This window comes from Pan troglodytes, chromosome 13 (assembly GCF_028858775.2).
Source record: "Pan troglodytes isolate AG18354 chromosome 13, NHGRI_mPanTro3-v2.0_pri, whole genome shotgun sequence".
Taxonomy (NCBI): Eukaryota; Metazoa; Chordata; class Mammalia; order Primates; family Hominidae; genus Pan; species Pan troglodytes.
In genome coordinates this window covers 106,903,694-106,923,559 of record NC_072411.2, presented here as the reverse complement: position 1 = coordinate 106,923,559, position 19,866 = coordinate 106,903,694, and the positions used below count along the sequence as shown (strand labels likewise).

Genomic DNA, 19,866 nt, shown 5'->3' with positions numbered 1-19,866 from the left:
CATCGTGTTCTATAACCTCTTCCTGGGTAGGATATTTCCTCTTTTGAAAGATGATGAGTTTAATCCACATGACTGTTGAGGTCTTGTTTGGATCCATGATTCTACAATTTTGTAATTCTATAAGCGGAGAGTAATCTTGAAAATTCTGAGCTAAAATTTCATGACCAAGGTAATTCATTTGTTCTTCAGGAGCTTCTGCATTTATTTCTGAAAGCTTCTCCAAACTTCTTCTATGTGCTTTTGTGCTTTTATAACATCAACTCCCATGAACCAAAGTAAGACTTTTTGAAGGAAAAACAAAAACACATCATATCCTGATTTGTTTTTCTTTTAATTGTGGCTTTAAAATAGGTACTTTAGCTTGCGATGGAAATCTTACTGATAAAATGAGGGCTCAGAAATGAAATAAATCAGGACCTTTAAAAAAAAAAAAGCTGTTTAACTTAATTTAGCATTCTCCTTCTCCAGAAAACACAATATACTTCATAGATTGTCCAACTACAGACTGAATAAGTTACACACTTCATCACCACCAGCCATTAATCTTTCAGCCAGCAAACAGGTAGGCGGGAAGAAGTCTAAATTTAAAAATAAATTTAAAAGAGGAGTTTTTATAAATGCAAGGAATTTCCTTTAGCCCTTACTAGAAGATGCACAAAAGCACAGGGAAATATATGCAAACTCTGGCTTTATTCTCCATGCCTGAGTCTGTGAGTTGTAACAAAAAACATAGCAAAAATTATTTTCAAATAAAGTAGAACAAAATACTTCATCCTGTTCAGGAAGTAGCTCCTGTGAGCTGGTTTCTAGGTAACTGTGGACCCACTAGAGGGCAACAGAGTGTTCAGAAAGCAATTTGGCTTAAGGATTAAAGAGCCTGGCTTTAGGTCACTAGTTCATGCAGCATTGCGCAAACCAGTCTCCATTTTAAAATCATGTTAGATCTCCAAATGCTCCTTATGTTACCAAATACTATGTTCTGATAAAAGGATTCTCATTTCCAGTTTAATCATACTGGCATTTTCATTTCGCAAGTAATAACAATATATTAATCCAAATGTTCTGTCATATTCAATATCTTCTTATAAAACTATTTTACCAATTTAATAACTTCAATTCATATAAGTTTTGTTTAAAAAGCAGTTAAAATGTGCAGTAAAATAGTTTATTTGATGTTTAAATACCTAAAAACATCTAATGGTAACATCAAAACACCCACATTAAAAATACTGTAATAGCACTACCATAGTATCATTAATATAACAGCATTTGAGTTCTCAGTATATGCTATACTATACTTAAAATTTTATATAGTTTACCTACCTAGTTTTCCTACACCAACCCTGTAAGAACATTATATTCATTTTACAAATGGGGAAACCAAGACCAGAGAGATGAAGAAGCTTGCCCAAGGACTGATAACTAATAGGAGATAAAACTGAACTGAAATTATAACATTTGAATACCAGATATCACATGTGATCCAGTGGGCAATTCACTTGGAAGCCCTGAAAACCACTGGCATCTCTCCAAACTAGCCCCCTAGGATAGGCAAAATTTAGTCAAGAACAGAGGCATCTTTCCATGTTACTTTACTACATAATACAGTATTACTTTTGTACAGTTAATGAAACCATGGCAGTAATTCACTTTATATAATAGATGTGATAGATTGCCATGTTTTCATGTTATATTGCAGTTGTCTTCTTCAACCCAGCCAAAAATTAATAATGGCAATTACCAAAGAAAATAATCATTTTAAAAAGCTTAATACTCAGAAGCTCTCATGCTCACTTAAAACTTAGGAAGGAAGCATTAAGCTTTGCAGTGGTTTACTAAGCATCAGTCTTCAGACTTCTTAGGGCCTTTACATACTGCAGTGAGAAACTGATAAGTGAACAAGGCTGTTTGGCTGTGACTTTGAAATAATTTCTAAACTATAGACGATAACAGCATAATTAGATATTTAAAGATCAAGTCTCAAAGAGTGAAGGCTCACCCAATAAACTGAGGATCATTTGTGATGGACTTTGGGAGGAAGGTAAAGAACAAGGAACCCATCTGAAGTACAAAGCATTTATCTCATCCTGCAGGATCTCAATGCCCAGTCAATATGAAATTTGAGAAGACTAACATCACTTTAAAAGTTAAAATGGGAAAAGAGGCAGTGTATGTATTAGTGTCCTATTGCTGCTGTAGCAAGTCACCACAAATGTAATGGCTTAAAACATCACAAATTTATTATCTGACAGTTAAGAAATCTGAAACAAGTCTCACTGGGCTAAAATCAAGGTATCAGCAGGACTGTGTTCTCTCTGGAGGCTTTAGGGGAGAATCCATTCCCTTACTGATTCCAATGTCAGAGGCCAGCTACATTCTTCGCTGGTGGCACCTTCTCCATCTTCACAGCTGGCATTGGCTGGGTGTGTCTTTCTCACATTTATCTCTCTAATACCCTCCTGCCTTCTTCTTTCATTTATAAGGATGCTTGTGACTACATTGGGTCCATCCAAATAATCCAGAATAATCTCTCCATTTTAAGATCCTTAAGCACATCTGCAAAGACGCTGTGTCATGTAACATTCATATTCACAGGTTGTAGAGATTAGGGAATAGACATTTTTGGGGAGCCATTACTCTGCCTACTGAAAACAGCACAGTCTATAGTTGGTGCAAAAAAGTAGTTACTGTAATACAAACTTGTTTTTCTTTGTAATTGCCTATGGTGGTTAGACTTCAAGTGCAGTCTAAAGTGTCCAACTGAAATTAAACTGTATCTAAATCAAATAATCTGGGTCCTAGAAAAAAGAGGATGCAAAAGAAAGCAACAGAGGTAGAGCTGACAAGCCTTTACAATAAACTAGATGCAGGCTATAGGCAAACAGGGTTGAAATATACTAAATATGTATGGCATATTAATTCTGAATTAATTTATAAATAATAAATTGTATACTCAACTGTTTTGTTACACTCAACAGTTTGGTCTATTACCAACCTTTTCTTAGCAATGGTGGTGACTACATAAAAGCAAAATTCATGTTAATTTATGACTGATGAATTTTCGTAATAGAAATTATAGATACAAGCGCCAAACTGCTTGACACATCAGAGAAGAAAAGAAATAAGATTACAGAAATTTAAATTCTAGGTTCCAGAGTCTGATTGTGCCATTTACTACCTGTGTGATCTTGGGCAAGTTACTTACAATTTCTGTGATTATTCTGGAAATTAAAAATAGGGATAACACTAGCTCTTGTCTTCAGGATTGCTTTAAAATAAAGTAGAATAAATAAGGGCCAAAGACATTCTGGGCCATTGCTAGTCATCAATGATTAGGTTGTTACTATTGGGTGAACTAAGTTGGTAGCCTTTAGCAACCAGAGAGGAGACATGAGTGTAAAATTACAATTCTTAGATATTTATCCCAAAGAACTTGAATCATCAGACTGATAGACAAACTGAAGAATCTTGAGAATAACTGTCACAACAAGATAATTATTAAGTTTCAGCACAACATTTTATACAAATACTTATCATAAGATGCAATATTCCAAAGCTGTTCCAATAATATTTTGACACATATAGGCTAGAAGTAGTGTAACACAGTGGAGACTTGGTCCCCGTGGAAGCTGTACTAGGAAAGCAAGTTTAAAAAACCAAAGCTCCCAAGCAGACACCATGTATGCGCCAAGCACTATGTTGGCCAAAGGAATAATAGAAGTAAGACCAAAGACAAACCACTTTAGGCACAAGTTTTAAAAGTCATTTCTTAAGAACACTGGCTGAACTTTGTTAGAGCCTTCTCTAATTTTAAGTACAATATCATTTAACCTCTAGTTTCTACCTTTACTGAAGTGTATGGGATGGTGTTACCATATACTAAATGGCCCAGCCTCCCCTGCTTTCTAAGTTTCTGTTTTTCCTGCCTGATATGCTGCAATAGACCAACAGTTCCTTAATGCCACTTCTCACCTGGAGTGAGAGTCTTTCCTAGGAGGTGAGATATTTTGGGGTTAGCACAATGATTATGTGCATCTATCCGTGCCTCTTTGGACTTGTTCTCTATCCACATTTTAAATGCCAAAGATTATTAGGTAGCCAATTTGCAAACAGGTGAACTGTTATTTTGTCTAAGCTCAATAACGCCTCAAAGGATCCTGGGTGAGATTGATATGTCATTAAGCATCCACAAAGCATCACTTATAGTTACTCCTTAATCTAAACTGCCAAAAAGTAAGGTAAAATGAAATTTGGCAGGGCCTTCTTTCCACACTAGACATATGGACTATAAAGAAATCTTAAGATTACCAAGGTTGTCAGAAAAATAAGAAATTCTTTTTTTCACCTTTTTTTTTTTTTTTTGAGATGGAGTCTTGCTCTGTCACCCAGGCTGGCCTGCACTGGTGTGATCTTGGCTCACTGCAACCTCTGCCTCCTGGGTTCAATTGATTCTCGTGCCTCAGCCTCCTGAGTAGCTGGGATTACAGGTGCATGCCACCACTCCTGTGTAATTTTTTTGTATTTTTAGTAGAGATGGGGTTTCACCGTGTTAGCCAGGATGATCCTGATCTCCTGACCTCGTGATCCACCCACCTTAACCTCCCAAAGTGCTAGGATTACAGGCATGAGCCACCGTGCCACTTACGTATTTTTTAAGAAGAAGAAATGGCAACACAATTTTTTCTAGCAACATCAAAAGTATAAATTCTCATAAACTCTGCAGAACAATACCAATTAGGCATCATGTAGAAATATTGAAGTACATTAACAGACTTGTTAAAGCCGAACCCAAGCAGTACTAATCCTCTGCTAGGATTTTAACTGATTATCTCACTTTTTTACCTTATTTAGTAATGGTGGTAGAGTCCCATTAAAACAGAGATTACATATAATAAAGCTGTTTCTGTGTGTAGTAAGTGGATTATGGTTATAAACTGCATTGCTGAGATAGTTTAAAAGAATGCTCTAAATGTGAGAGCTCTATAGGACAAATTACCTCCCTGGGCACTGTTCATGGACTTATCCTTCTAGTAATGAGGTATTGGATGAAGCTGGGGTAAGACATTTTTTTCTGGTCCTTCCTAAACTTGCCATTTTTTGGACCTTCATTTTAATGCTCTGGACATCAGTGAAATTTAAGACAGGAACTGCCTTCTACATTAATAAACAATTAAAATATCTGGATTATTTCAAAGGAAGAAGATGATCCCTAGGGAAGAAGCAGAAAGTGAAACAGGGTGAAAGAAGTAAAAACCCTTCTTCAGGGTTCTGAAGGTTAATAATACATTAGTTACCCTTTTATTTACCCTGAGACCAACTAAATAAACAGGAAGTATATATCAAAATTACATACAGCAAGAGTCAAGTGTAGAAAGTAAAGCTGTCTTTTTCACTCATTAATTCAGTATTTTTGGGAATCAAGTTTGTGTAAGATATTATACCAGATACTACTAACAAAAACACACAAATAAAAATCTCCCAGTCCATGTCCACTAGGAGCTTACAATCTATTTAGGGAGATAACTAGGTTTATCCAGATAGCTAGTTATTTCCCTAGATAGACTATAAAACTTAGTTAGTTATCTCCCTAAATAGACTATAAAATCGCTAATAACAACATAAAGCAAAACAGGTTTTAATTACAAAATAAAATATGGAAAGTAAATGTATAAGATGTCTGCAAAGATTAATGTAAGTTTGAACAGTCTGAAGAGATCTTACAGAAAAAGAAAAATATAAACTTCACCTGAGTTTAATAAATCACTTATTTATATTCCAGTCCAGTTAGGTAAAACACAAAAATGTACACATACACACCCCTGAGATTACAGGGAAAAAATACAGAGAAACATGTTTCCAAATATAAATTAGCCTTTTACAAACGGCACTAAAGATGTATAATAGAAGAAACTTTGAAAGCTAGATCTCTGTGACAGAGTTCGGTTTTGGAAAACACATTAGCCATTGATGACAGAAGCCAAACCTGTAGTATTAAACGTGTCTCAACAGCAATAATCGTGTGTATTGCAATGAAATAGTATACTTTCACACCTTCCTCTGTATAGTCTCAGAAGAAAAATCTCATTAAAACAAGATATTTGCAACGGGATTATTCCCAAATAAGTGGCAGAACACGCTCAAACTTTTTGGAGTATTCAATTTAGTGCCTTTTACTGTAGCAGTGAAAATAAGACTATCACTCAAGATAGTTGTTTGCCAGCTACTTTCAGAAAAATCTTCACTGTAATTCTTCATAAAACTTGCTGCCCCACTGTATTCTCTACTTTGAAACACATTCACGCCTCAGGCATTTAGTTGAATATTTAGCAAGGGCCAGGAATAAACTACAGAGCCAGCAACGACAATGATGATTCCAACAGCCTCACATATGAAACTAATTTATTAAGACATATCAGAAACTCTTGGGAATGAAGTGTCTGCTAATTAGGCCAACACAAACAGATTCCCAAACCTTAACACAGTTTTTCCAAACATCTGATGAAGAACTTTGATTTATGGGCTGTCCAGGTGAAACCTGAACAGATGGTATCTTTTAATAATAATTGACACATGAGTTTGTTAAGGATTTCAGTCTCTTGAAAACATGCAGCTCTGTAGAGGAAAACAAAGAGGCACATTTTTAGAGTTATCTACCTTGTCTTTATCTTCAACAACATCTGCCAAGACATCATCTGGATCCAGGATTCCTCCATCTGTATATTCTAAGTGATGAATCTTCACCCAGTAACCAGGACCCTATAGTAGAACAAACACAAGTTTAATGACCTAATCGATGTTAAAAAGTTAAACACATTTTAATGTTAAGAGACATAAGTTGACTTGTTAAAAATATGTTCTAGTAATCAAATTTTTAAACACTGAAAACAAATGTTATCTATTTATTTGGAAAAAAATACTTGGCATTTTTATCCCGTTTAACTTAAATCGGAGAATCAAGGTATACATATTTCATCAATTTTCCTGGAAGGTAAATTGCAATGCAAAAATAAACTGTTTGAAAAACATACTCAGGGAATTTTTATAACCTACAACTCAGGTAATTCCAAGAATACTCTGGAAAAGAAAGATCTTCTTGAGGGTACTTTCTGAAACTAGGAATAAATGTCCAAACAGATTCCAAAGCTGTAGGGAAAAAACCCTAAAGGCAGAATCTGTGATGGTAATAGCTATCACTACAAAATATATAAATGGAATGGGTAGCCACCAACATCTTCACCTGTTTAAATCTCCATGCTCAGCATGCAGCCTCACTCTGAGATATGCAATGATGTACAGAGCAGGAGCTCCAGCCTCGCTTGCCATTTCCTGCGGCATGGCAGCAACTCAAACTGTGTTCAGAGTTGAATGGGGAATTCACTGAGTTGGGGTAGTAATTAAAGAGATGTTCAACTATCGCTTTTTAAAAAACTGCTTACTTTTAAAAACCGCTTACTCTGATTCTAGAATTTAGAATTAAATAATCTAGCTCATTCAGTTACTTACGTACTGCCTATTTCCAGGATAGCTATGAAAGTGAACCATTATAGCGATGGGACAAGAACATGAACCAATGAATGAAGTGAAGAAAAACATTAGTAAGGTTTTACCATAATCCCCAAGCTATAATCAATTTGGTTCTGTGAGTCTTAGAAAGCCCCTCAAAGTGGGAAACTTTTGAGCTATAATACACTTGGTATCCAATAAACGAACAGATACCAGTTTGTTAAAAAAGAAAGATGGAAATTCTTCTAGGATACAGCTCTAAGCCTTTCCCATACAAATCTTTATTAGGGATAAGAACTAATATAACCCACGGAATTCAATTTCAATTTCATAAAAGCTAATAGAAATGGTTGTCATACAGTCTTCTTTTTAGCTGACCCCCAATAAAAGGTAAGGGCATACTATTAAACAATACTTTTTTAAGGCATCTATTTGGAGAGCTACTAAAATGTGACCCAAGTACATAGCTTTCCAGTAATACAACTTGGTAAAGTGATAGGCTTCAAAAATCTAAAGGAATTCTCCTTAGTTAGGCTTTAGACATTTCAAAATTAAGTTTTCCATACAGTATTGAATTTCAAGTAAAATAAAAGGAGTTTTGTTTATTTCTAATATTGAGTTTATAGGTGCAAACACCAATGATTTACTAGGAAACTTTAAATGCCTGACTCTGTGGCACAGATAGAGATCTCAAAGATATAAGCAGTGGGAGTATAATCAGGTAAGAAAGACACACAACTCTCATTATTCAGTTTCTTTAACCAGAGGTCTTTGCCAACCCGAAGTAATTGTGCTGTAAAAGATGAGCTAAGTATAATAGGCCAGATTTCAAAAAGGGAGGATCCTAGCATAGAGAAAACTATGTAATGGCCACTGGACAATACAGCTCTCCCCCAGCAATATTTGGGAATTAAATCTTTTTTGTTATGGCCATGCCGCAAGCAACATATTTCTTCAAATCTACCCAGGACTTCTGATGGAAATATTAAGTATTACTTATTCCTTGTAAAAAGTCTGCTTATAAAAAGAGTTCAATTTAATTAATTTCTATACACTTCCATTGAGTTTTTTGATATATTACCTAGCTCTGTAGATGAAATCTGTTGATTTTAACCATGTTTATAAAAAGTAATGTATTCTAAAGAGTTTTCTTTATAGTATATTTGTACTTAAAAGCAGGCATCTATCAGTTATCTGCTTTTTTCTCAAGTTCAGTTTGTAAAAGCATATTTTATCACCTACAATGGAGGTAAATAATCATCCTTCACAACTGCAGTAAGTTAAAGTACACCTTCCTGCCTAGAGGTGGAAACACAGAGAGAAGAAAACCAAAGAGTCCTAATTTAAAATAAAGTAACTCAAAAAATAGCCAAAGATAGGATTTGATCAGTGGCAAAGGGAATATCAAACAAATGGCAGCAAGATGGGGTTGCCGCATCACATCCATTCCTCCCTCACGCACACTGGGATCCAAGACATTGTGGAAAATAAGACACGGAGTTGAAACTAAGACACTGTTCTCTAATTTGATTCAAAAGAGCTCAGAACTAAATGAAGTAAAAAAGTATCTTGATACATTTTGGAAACATGTATTTGACCCAAAAATTTTAAGTGAAAAACATGGTGTCAGAATATGGAAAGACTACAATTTGAACTCCCTATTCCACATTGATATTGCCATTTTATACATTCCAAAGAAGAAAAGAGTAGGCTAATGATGGGCATATATCTACACCTAACCCTGAACAAAAACAGACAAGCCATAGGAAATCAGTCTCAGGGTTAATATTTTACACATCTGAGAGGGGGCAAAATGTCAATAAACCACAGTACATACCAACGGTGATTTTTGTCCCCATGGTATTTTGGCCATGGTGCTATTGATCACTCAAAAATGTACATACAAAATATGCAACCTACAGCCATCGTAAGACCATAAATTTATCCTGACTCTTTAATGCATGTAAAAATTTCAACCATTACATTGCAGTCAACATTTTGCATTTCATTTACATGGTTTTATTGCCATCAGGAATAAAACTGATCAGATATGAAAAGGTGTTCACATATGTGTTCTGGTTCATACTGTCACTGGGAAAAATTTACTATATTTTTATGATTATGACACTTAACTTGCCTTTATATTGCACAACTAACTGTGGTACACATAGCTTTTAAATTATTTTGAAAATATCTCTAATATATGTGTTCATTTTGCTATGCAATGTCTTATTACTTATACTCCTAGGATCATTAAAGTATTGAAAAATAATGTTATAATTATGTTTTCTCCACTTTTGACATTATTGTATCTGTTTTTAAAATAAAAGAGTTAATTTAAATGCTACTAAAATTTTAAAACTAAATCTAGCCTATGAGAATGAATTGCAAAAGGAAAGCAAAACAAAAACACATGCATTACAGGAAGAAGAGTTATTTTTAATGATCAAATGTAAAAATGGTTCCAAATAGGCTTTAATACTAATAGCACCAAAAGACCTTCACTATGGGTAGATGACATGAAATTTTACCTTATGCATTAGAAAATTTACATTAACCATGTTTGAAGTACAATAATTTTCCACTTCTAATACCTAAAGGAGTAGACTGGCAACCCACATACTATAATGCTGTGACTACCAAGAACTGGGATTATGCCAATAATCACAAGAAAGGGAAAACTTGGAGGGGCCCAAGCAAGATGCCTGTAGTCCAAGAAGAAAAAATAGCCTGCAATGGCAGCAAGGTCCCAAAGTGAGGAGAGTGCTGCAAAGGAAAAGCCGATTTTTGGAGAGGGGCTACATGAATTACAGTTCTCAGCCATGCAACTGGTTTCCTGGTGGCTTAATGTTTTTACTAGAAGAATCTTACCTACTGGAACACAACAGCAATGGTCAAATGGAAGGTAAAAACAAAACGGAATTTTCTTTATAGAATTTAACTTCATGAATTTGGTGGCACATATCCACAAAATGAGATTTTACCTATAGGTCAGGTACTATAGGTACTATGTGTTTTGTATGATTGACTCATTTATCCTCAAAATGCCTCATAAAACAGTTAATCCATCTTACAGATGAGAAAACCAAGGTAGGTGAATTAACTTTCCGAAGTTCAGACAGTGAATAAGCAGCAAAGCCAAGGTGGGATTTTTTTTTAAACACAGAAAATATTTTGTTATTAAATAACTTGATACAAAGCACAATTACCAAGGAATCAGGCAGGGAATCAGGTCCATTTCTATCCCTACATAAGCGTATGTACCCAGGCAAGTTGCCATTATTCTGGGCCTCGGGTGCATCATCATTAGTGAGCCTGGAGACTCGATGGCCTTTTGTATGATGCACCTCATAGAGGTCAAAATGTAGAGACATGGGGGGTGACAATGGAAGGCCCCAAATTCTTTGCTTAAGTGGGTCTGTCCCATGCTTCACAAATGAGAATTAAGTGGGGAAACCTTCAAAATATAATCTTCATAATCATAGACTTAAGGGTTTTGGAAACAGTGGAAAAAGATCTTACTGCCAAGAATAGAGAGGGAGTTTGAAGCACCGGAAATTAGATAGAGAATTACAAAAATGTACTTGCACATAACACTTAATTACTTTTATAATAATCTCCTGGGGGCATTCTCCCCTCTACCCAAGACCAAATGAGAATCAGATGCCCCACAATGCACCCAGGAAGGAGAAGGTCACAGAGCATGTCTGCAGACTGTTTGGGGCAGACAGAGAACAGGAGCCTCTGAGTAGCCAGCCACAGAGCAGTGCAAGGAAAAACAAGAGTTTTGGAAAATGACGCCCAAACAAAGCCTAGCAGAGCAGCACTGACACCTGAAAGGAAAGAATCAAGCCAGAAAAGGCAGTAATGAATATACAGTTTATTATGAACCAGCCCTAACTGGCTTCAGAACACGCCTTCACCTTCCTAAAATAGATCAACCAAGTGTAAACTTCAGGAGAAAAGCCTAGTAGAAGAACATGGGCTGAGGCTGTTTGAATTAACTACAGTATGTTTCCAAAGAATTCAGCAGAACTAGAATGGGATCCGGAGTTTTTATGCTGGGTTGAAAGTAACACCTGGCAAGTTCAATAGAATTATAAACTTTTAATTACATATAAAATGAGGGAGAATTAGTCCATACATATATTTACTTCCAGATCTAAAAATCTATGATTCTATCAAAAGAAAGTTGGTATGGCCATACTAATCCTAGTATCAGATAAAGGAGACTTCAAGGAAAGAAGTATTAATAAAGATAAAGTGGGATATTCAATCATGATAAAAGGCTCAATCTAACAGAAAGATAACAATGTTAAATATGTACGTACCCAAAAATATAACTTTAATACATATACTGTCAAAATGAACAGATCTTTAAAAAATATTTTAAAAACATGAATTGGGAGACTTGATAGGAAACAAAAAATTGAAGAAGATATAAATCATCTGACTGACACAAGTAACAAATGTAGCCTAACTTATTTGTATTATATTTGCACACACACACACACAAATAGTGTAACCAAAAAGATTAGAAAATACTTTATAAGTGTACACGGAACATGTACCAAATTTCAAAGGTCTGAAATCATTTAAAATATGTTCTCTTATCACAGTAGAATCAACCACAGAAAAATATCTCAAAAATGCCCAGCTGTTTGGAAATTAGGAAATACAGTACTGAAAAATCCATAGATGAAAAATAAAGGCAATGAGAAAATACTTCTAGTAATTAAAATAGCAAAAATGTGTGGAATGCAGGTAAATCAGTGCCAAATGTGTCAGTTATGGTCTTTAATGCACATATTAACAAGTAAAAAAAATTGATCAAAAAGCTAGAAAAAAAAACAGCTAATGAAATCCAAAGACACAGTGAAGAAAATAAAGAGCAAAGAACAATGAAATAAAAAAACAACAAATAAAAATCAAAGTTGGTTTTATGAAAAGCTTGACAAAACTAGTAAATTCATAGCAGAAGCAATCAAGAAAAATAAAATAAATTTCCAATATCAGGAAGGAACAAAGGCAAGCAAAACCATTATAGATCCTACAGATACTGAAGAGAATATTCTAAAAACCTTGGACCTATAAATTTAACAATTTTTATAAAATGAACGAATTCTTCGAAAAATACAACTTAACAAAATGGACAGTAAAAATACAAAATATGATTAATACAAAAACAACAAGAATGAAATTGAATTTATTGTTTCAAAACCTTCCAAATGTTTCTTCAAAAGGAAAATTCCAAGCTCAGATGACATCACAGGTAAAATCTTCCTAATATTTAAGGAACAAATAATGCCAATCTTTTATATAAATACTTCTAGAGACTAGAAAAAGAGAAAAATTCTCTCAGCTTTTTTTTAAAAAGATAGCATAAATTTGATACCAATATCCTTACAAGGATATTACAAGAAAATAATATACCAGTCTCTCTCTTTCTCATGGATATGTAGGTAAAAATCTACATATGTAGGTAAAAATCTTAAACATTTGTAAATCAAATTCAGTGATGTCTATAAGGAATAATACATGATAACCAAGTGGAAATTATTACAGTCATGCAAGAGTTGTTTAAAAGTCAAAAATCAACCAAAGTTATTCATAAATTAATATAGAAAAAAGGATAAAGATCAAATGATCATCACAATGGATGCAGAAAAAGCATTTGAGAATAGGCACCACCAAATCACAGTATAGAAGTATCTTAGTAAATAAGGCAAACCAATAACTAAAGAAAACCAGTTAAAGATTTAAAAAAATTAAAAAAAAATTGTAACATTTACAATAGCATAAAATCAAATACTTATGAATGAGTCTAACGAAAATATGCAAAACATTTATGATTTAAAATTATAAAATATTAGGAAAAATTAAAGAAGACTATCATAGATTGAAAAGCTCACTATTGTGAAGATATTGATCTTGTCCAAATTGACTGGGGTTAGGGTAAGGATTGTGAGAATACAAAGCAACTAGAATTCTAGTACACTAAGGGTAAAAGTGTAAATGTATACAATCACTTTGGAAAACTGGCAGTAACTGAACATAAACATGCCATAAAGCTGAATGAACATCACACGTAACTCAGCAATTCCACTTCTGGGTATACATCTAACAGAAATCTAGGTATATATCAAATCCTGCTATGAATATATACCTAACCAAACGACACACAGAATATTCATAGCAGGATTATTTTTAATACCTAAAAATCTGGAAATAGCTCAAATATTCGTAACCAGTAGAATGTATAAACTACAGTATGTCCATGCAATGGAATACTATACAGCAAGAATGAACAAAACTACAAGTTTATGCGACAACATGAGTAAATCTCGCAACATGAAATTGCATAAAAAGAGCCAAATACAAAACAAGCACCTTTTGTATGATTACATGCATAACAAGTTCAAAAAGAGGCATAATTAATTCACAATGTAGAAGTCACGAGACTGGTTACTCCTTGTGAGGGGGAAGGGTGGTGAGTAGAAAGAGGCATGAAGCGGCTTCTAGGGCAATGTTCTATTTCTTGATCTGTATGTTAGCGATACCGACAGGAGGCAGGGAAATACTGGATAGAAGAGGGCAGCTCCCTGGCAAAGAACCCACCCTCGAGCCTGGAATCTGCAGCCCTAAATGAAAAGTTATCCGTTTTCCAGCTCAAATGCTACTTTTGGCCCACCCAGCCTCCGTATCTTGTGCTCCTATAAACCTCAGAGCTCAGCTGGCAGAGAGACAAGCGGCTGAACATCGAGAGGAGAAGCAACTGCGCATCAGAGACTAGAAGCAACTGCGCATCAGAGACTAAGGCTAGACGCGGCTTAATGTCAGACCACACGACTTCGGAGACGACCCGGCTGGAGTCAGCCAGGCTTCAAGGAAAGACTACTTTCTTCCCGCACCATCCCCGCTCTAGCTCCTTTTCCACTGACAGCCACCTCCATCAGTCAATAAAACCTCTGCATTCAACATCCTTCAAGTCCGTGTGACCTGATTCTTCCTGGATGCCAGACAAGATCCCGGGTACCAAGAGGGCAGGGTATATGTCACCCTGACTCTCCACTGAGCTGGTTAAGGCTTAGCTCTCTGTGAAAGGCAACAACTAAAAGGGCATTGTTTGTAACACACAACCTCTGGGGCTCCAGAAGTTGCGGGCAACCACTGATTGCTACCACGGGCCGGGTTACTGGGTTTGGTCCTGCCAGCACCTAAAGGCACTTGCCCCAGGTCCTGCACCTGCTCACCTGCGTGCTCCCCCTCCCACAAGTGGTTTGAGCTCGGCTGCAAAGGAGCCACCCCTCATCGCAAGTCCTGCGAGGGAGTCAGGGACTCTCCTGTCTCACCAGCTACACTTAACTTGTGTACTTTTCTGCACGTGTGATATACTTCCAAGGTATTTACATAAAAATGAAAATAATATCTTTGCTTCCAAAAATGTGACTTTTTCAAACTGAAATACCTAGTTGTTCCTTTTGCACATGCCATCTCTACAGCTAAACAAATGAAGACCACCAAAAAGCTGTTCAGAGTAAGTCTAGTTTCCTCAGAAGGATAAGGACAAATCCTAAAAAAAAAGGAGTGTAGAAGTCCCAGAAGATGGGAAGGCCAGGTTATCCTACCAATAGAACATGTAGCTAACTGACTACCAGTTATTCAACATTTCTAAGAAGCCCAGGAGATGCTTAGTTGACCACAGGCTTTAACAAGTCAACAGTGATGAGTCTGCTAAAAATATTATTATTACCATCTTAGGCTATGATAATACAAGGACTGTGTGAGAACAGAACAAGGAATCGTTTCACTCTGTGCCAAATTGGTCCCACTACATTTAGAGTATTTTGTCAAATTTGAAGAGACCATCATTAACTAACTGGAGATGACCCATGTGACAGTAACCACAAAGGTTAAGGAGATGGAAATACATCTTATGATGAGTGAGCTGAATTAATTGAGGCTTGTCTAAATTGGAGAACAAAAAGGAAAACACTTTGCTATTTCAAAGATAGAACTACAGTTTACAGGGCACTGAGCTCTTAAAGTTATCAGGTAAGGTAAAAATTACTTATTATTAAAATTAGTCCTAAAAATCCCTTAGGGAGACACCACAATGGAAGTGAACATACGTCCTCTGAATAAGGCCAATGCTACTTGTTTTTAATCTAGACTTGGAGTATTCATTGTCTTTTCAGTTGAGCCCCAGAGGAAGTATCTGGATTACACTGGAGACTATATTTTATGTAAAAGTTTTACCTTAAACACTTAGACCTCCGTAAATAAGTACATGAGAACTGAGACAACAGAGGTAACAGCAGAGAGTTAAATGACCATAGGAGATCTCCAATCCAACTAAAAGACTTCCACATAAAAGAGAGATTTGGCTTTTTCTGTGCTGTTCTAGAAATGATACATAGACAATAGAGAGGTAGAAACTCAGCATAAGAAAGATCCTTCAAAAAGAACAATCTTGGCCGGGTGCGGTGGCTCACGCCTGTAATCCCAGCACTTTGGGAGGCCGAGGTGGGTGGATCACGACGTCAGGAGTTTGAGACCAGCCTGACCAACATGGTGAAACCCTGTCTCTACTAAAAATATAAAAATTAGCTGGGCGTGGTGGCACGTGCCTGTAATCCCAGCTACTCAGGAGGCTGAGGCAGGAGAATTGCTTGAATCCAGGAGGTGGAGGTTGCAGTGAGCCGAGATTGCACCACTGCACTCCAGCCTGGGTGACAGAGCAAGACTCTGTCTCCAAAAAAAAAGAACAATCATAGAGTAGAATGGGATGTATGGTAAAAACATGAGCTCTCTACATCTTTCAAGAGTGAAGCAAAGGCTAGATAGCCGTATCTCAAGGATGCTACAGGATAAGACGTGGAACTTCTGTGATCCTGAAGATCCCTTCCAACTCTCAGACCTACAGCACCTAGAACCTCAAAGATCCTTAGGGCTTTGAGCTCTTGAAAGAGGAAATCTCTGCTGTAGGGTAGGAATAATAGATTCGGCAATTCTGCAGGATTCCCCTGTTACTGTGCATCCCCAAGCAGAAAGTCTATTCAACAAAACATCATGTTTTGAATTCCCCAATCTACCCGTTATTCCAATGTCTTGCCATGTAGCCTGAAAATTCATTAATTTATGAACAAATTTAAGAAAAAGGTCTTTCATCTCCAAGGTAAAAGAAATACTCTTGGTAGGGGGGAAAAAAAAGCCTGAGAATTTTATATTGATTTGAACATTATTTTTGAATAGGCTGTTTTCTCACTCTAAAATAGTTCTCCTCCCACCTTCCCCTCATTACCACCCCCCGCCCCAAAAAAAATACTTGGAATTTTCAAGCCTTGACTAGTAAATTTATAAGTTCAAAGACTGGAAGGAATTCATTGGCTCAGAGACCACCAAGAATAGGCCTCTTATTTTAAAGACAGGGAACCAGTATAAACCATTATGTATAAACCAGTATGGCTTAACAAAGGTTAAGCCATAGAAAAGGTATTAATAGTTGTTTTCTTCTGATGTATAATTCTAAACAAAATAATTGCAATATAAAAGCACCAACAATTCCAGGGAATTTGTTTCTATAGTATCTCATAATCTAAGTTTTAATAATATTACTTATTCCCTTTTTCAAGTAGAAAAATATTTAAGTATTGAGACATATATTTCACTTCCTAGTTCATATATCAGCTAAATATTTAAAGGAATGTTAATTACCCCATGTCACTTTTCATTCAGCTTTGTGAAGTAACTATAATCTCAGCGGTTTTCTTTATATAAAGGGCTTTAGAGGTTCATTTTTCATTTTAGGATTAATCTAAATTTATTTGAGAAGAAAAGGTCCAGATTTAGATAGAGCTTTTTAATAAAGAACAAATTTTAATTATTTCCAAATGTACTGTCTACATCATCTCAAGACACTGACTTTATAAGAATATAGAAATTTCATTTTCCTACAGCTCTAGGAGTGAGTTAAAGGCTCACTCTTAAATGCATGAAAGTATAGGCCTTATGTAACTCTTCAGGTTTATATATAGTATAATCACAAAACTGAAGTTATATCAGGAAAATTAAATGTTAAAAGTCTGAAATTAAAAAAATTAAAGATATTTAATGCATAATTGATGCAAATATATTTAAGCAGATTAAATGGATTTAATCCATTTAAAAACAATTCTCAGTATGAAAGACGTAAAACACTAAAACCATTACTAATTTAATAATATTGAAAAACAATGACTCAAAGTAATTTTAAAGAAAACAGCTGATTTTTTAAAAATCCTGTTTTCCATTATTTGTTTCCAATGAAATTTTATAGTCCAAAGCCCTGGATGCCAAGGTTTTAGAAACTTGTGTGGTCCAGAGGAATTCAAAGCCTACAGCTAAAAAGTGGAAGCAGCCATCTCTCCAAAGAGAAGAGCAAGCTATTAATTTTTAGAATAATTCTTCCATTATAAAGCCCTAAAAAACATTCTGCTACAAAATGAATTTTAATAAGAATAAATTTGAGAATGCAAATTTGTACAACTCACAGTTTACTTAATATCTCCAATTCAAACTTTCTTGGTGCTATAACGTTGGCATCTTTGTATGCTAACTCCAAAGAATACTTTCGACAGATAGTGTCTACCAGTTGTGTGTATCTTTGTGTATATGAATGACTGAGTAAGGTTTAAAGCATTTTACAGGTAACAGTAATGGCCCTTAGCTCTTCACTTGAACACAGTTTTATGGATCAATCACAGAAGAGATTAAGACACAGAAAGGAGAATTTTAATTTATTGCAGAAGAGGTACTGGCGGCCGTGTTTATAAAATAAGTTAACTTTAATAAACTAACTCTAAGACAAACATAAAGACCTCATCCACTTTACTGCAACCACCTATCTCCCGCCAACACCCACCCCCCTCCCACACTGTTTATAAAACTTCTTTTCAGTGTGGCAGTAATAGGAATAGTAAGGGATTATTTGCCTCTGATGTTCAAAAAGGATTGGGGATAATACTACCTGCTACTGTTAGCTGTGTTTCTCTAACAACTTCATTCCTCCAGAATGCTGCAGATGGATCACAGGTATAGCTAAAAAGAATACAGAGAATGCAGAGAAGAAAGCAGGAAGAGCTAACCTCAAGTATCCCCTACTCAGAGAGAAATTTCTCGACCTAACTAACGCTGATTCCCTGGAAGTATCATAAATTATCAATATCATGTTATCCTTATTTTATTCAATTATTTGTTAATTTTATGGCTTAGTCTGCCCCAACTAGAACATAAGCACCATGATTCAGAAACCTCATTTATCTTACTCACTTCCATATCCCCAGCACCTAAAACTACTTCTGACATTCATTATGCCTTTGTCATACAAATGAAGACAATGAGAAACAGAAAGGAGTAAGAAAGTAGGGGGAGGGGCTCAGGGTATAACAGAGAAAGCCATTTTATTGATACTGAGTAAAAGCTCAAATCTTGAGACTTAGATCTTTTGATATAGACAAGGGCAGCATGGGAGAAGCAGAAACACTGTAGACTGCAGGTCAATGGCAGTCCTTTCTGCAACATGTGTTGAGTTCTTGCAACATCTAAGAAAAAAGAGAATAAAAATCCAGCTCTTGGAAGGAATAAAGCTTCAATTTTAGTGAAGGGAGAAGACAATAATTAACAAACAAAATACATACGTGAACTAATGATATGTTAGTAAGTGATAAGCAATTTGAGAGATAAAATAGAGTAGGATGAGGAGGATGGTGAGTACAGGCAGTTTGTATTTTTAAATAAGGGGTCAGGCCCGGCCTCCATGAAAAAGTGGCATCTGAGCACAGACTTGAGGCAAGTCAGTGGCAGACTGGAGGTGGGGAGCCAGGTCTTCTAACAAATGGCTGTGCCCCAGGGCAAGTCTCATTGCAGTCATTAGTAAAATAAGTCAAAGCTCAGAAAAGCAACCCTTATATGAGAGTGGGAAAACTAGTTCGCTTGTCAGGTTGAATAAACTTGGTGGAGATGCAAAAACACCAAGTGGTAGTAACCACCTCTCTACCCTTGCCAAGAGTATCTTGCACCACACTGAGTAAATTTTTTATTCCACTCTACAAAATGAAATAAAATTCTACTAGTTTTTACATCAGCATTAAATATGTTTAAAGGTACCTTTTCTTTTAAATGAAAATACTTCTAGAAAGGAAGAAGAAGGGACTTACATGTTATTTGCATCTCAGATGGTTTTTTCCAAACTGCTGATGTACAGCACTGCAGGATTGGCTGGGCATGTGCCACATAAATAGGATAATTCAGCATACTCCCCAAAATGCTTAGTGGAAAAAGTATGAGCTTTAAAGTAAGACTAGGCTGAAATTCAAAATTTAC

At 35.7% G+C, this 19,866-nt stretch overlaps 1 protein-coding gene across 6 annotated transcripts in view; it reads right to left on the bottom strand.

The window, feature by feature from the left end:
- PARD3B (par-3 family cell polarity regulator beta) overlaps positions 1-19,866 on the bottom strand; it is a 1,071,110-nt gene that overhangs the window by 922,202 nt on the left and 129,042 nt on the right. For all 6 annotated transcript variants that reach the window (XM_009444083.4, XM_009444085.4, XM_009444084.5 and 3 more), the window contains exon 2: positions 6,655-6,756. In XM_009444083.4, the coding sequence (XP_009442358.4) occupies positions 6,655-6,756 (102 nt within the window). The remainder of the gene's footprint in view (positions 1-6,654; positions 6,757-19,866) is intronic.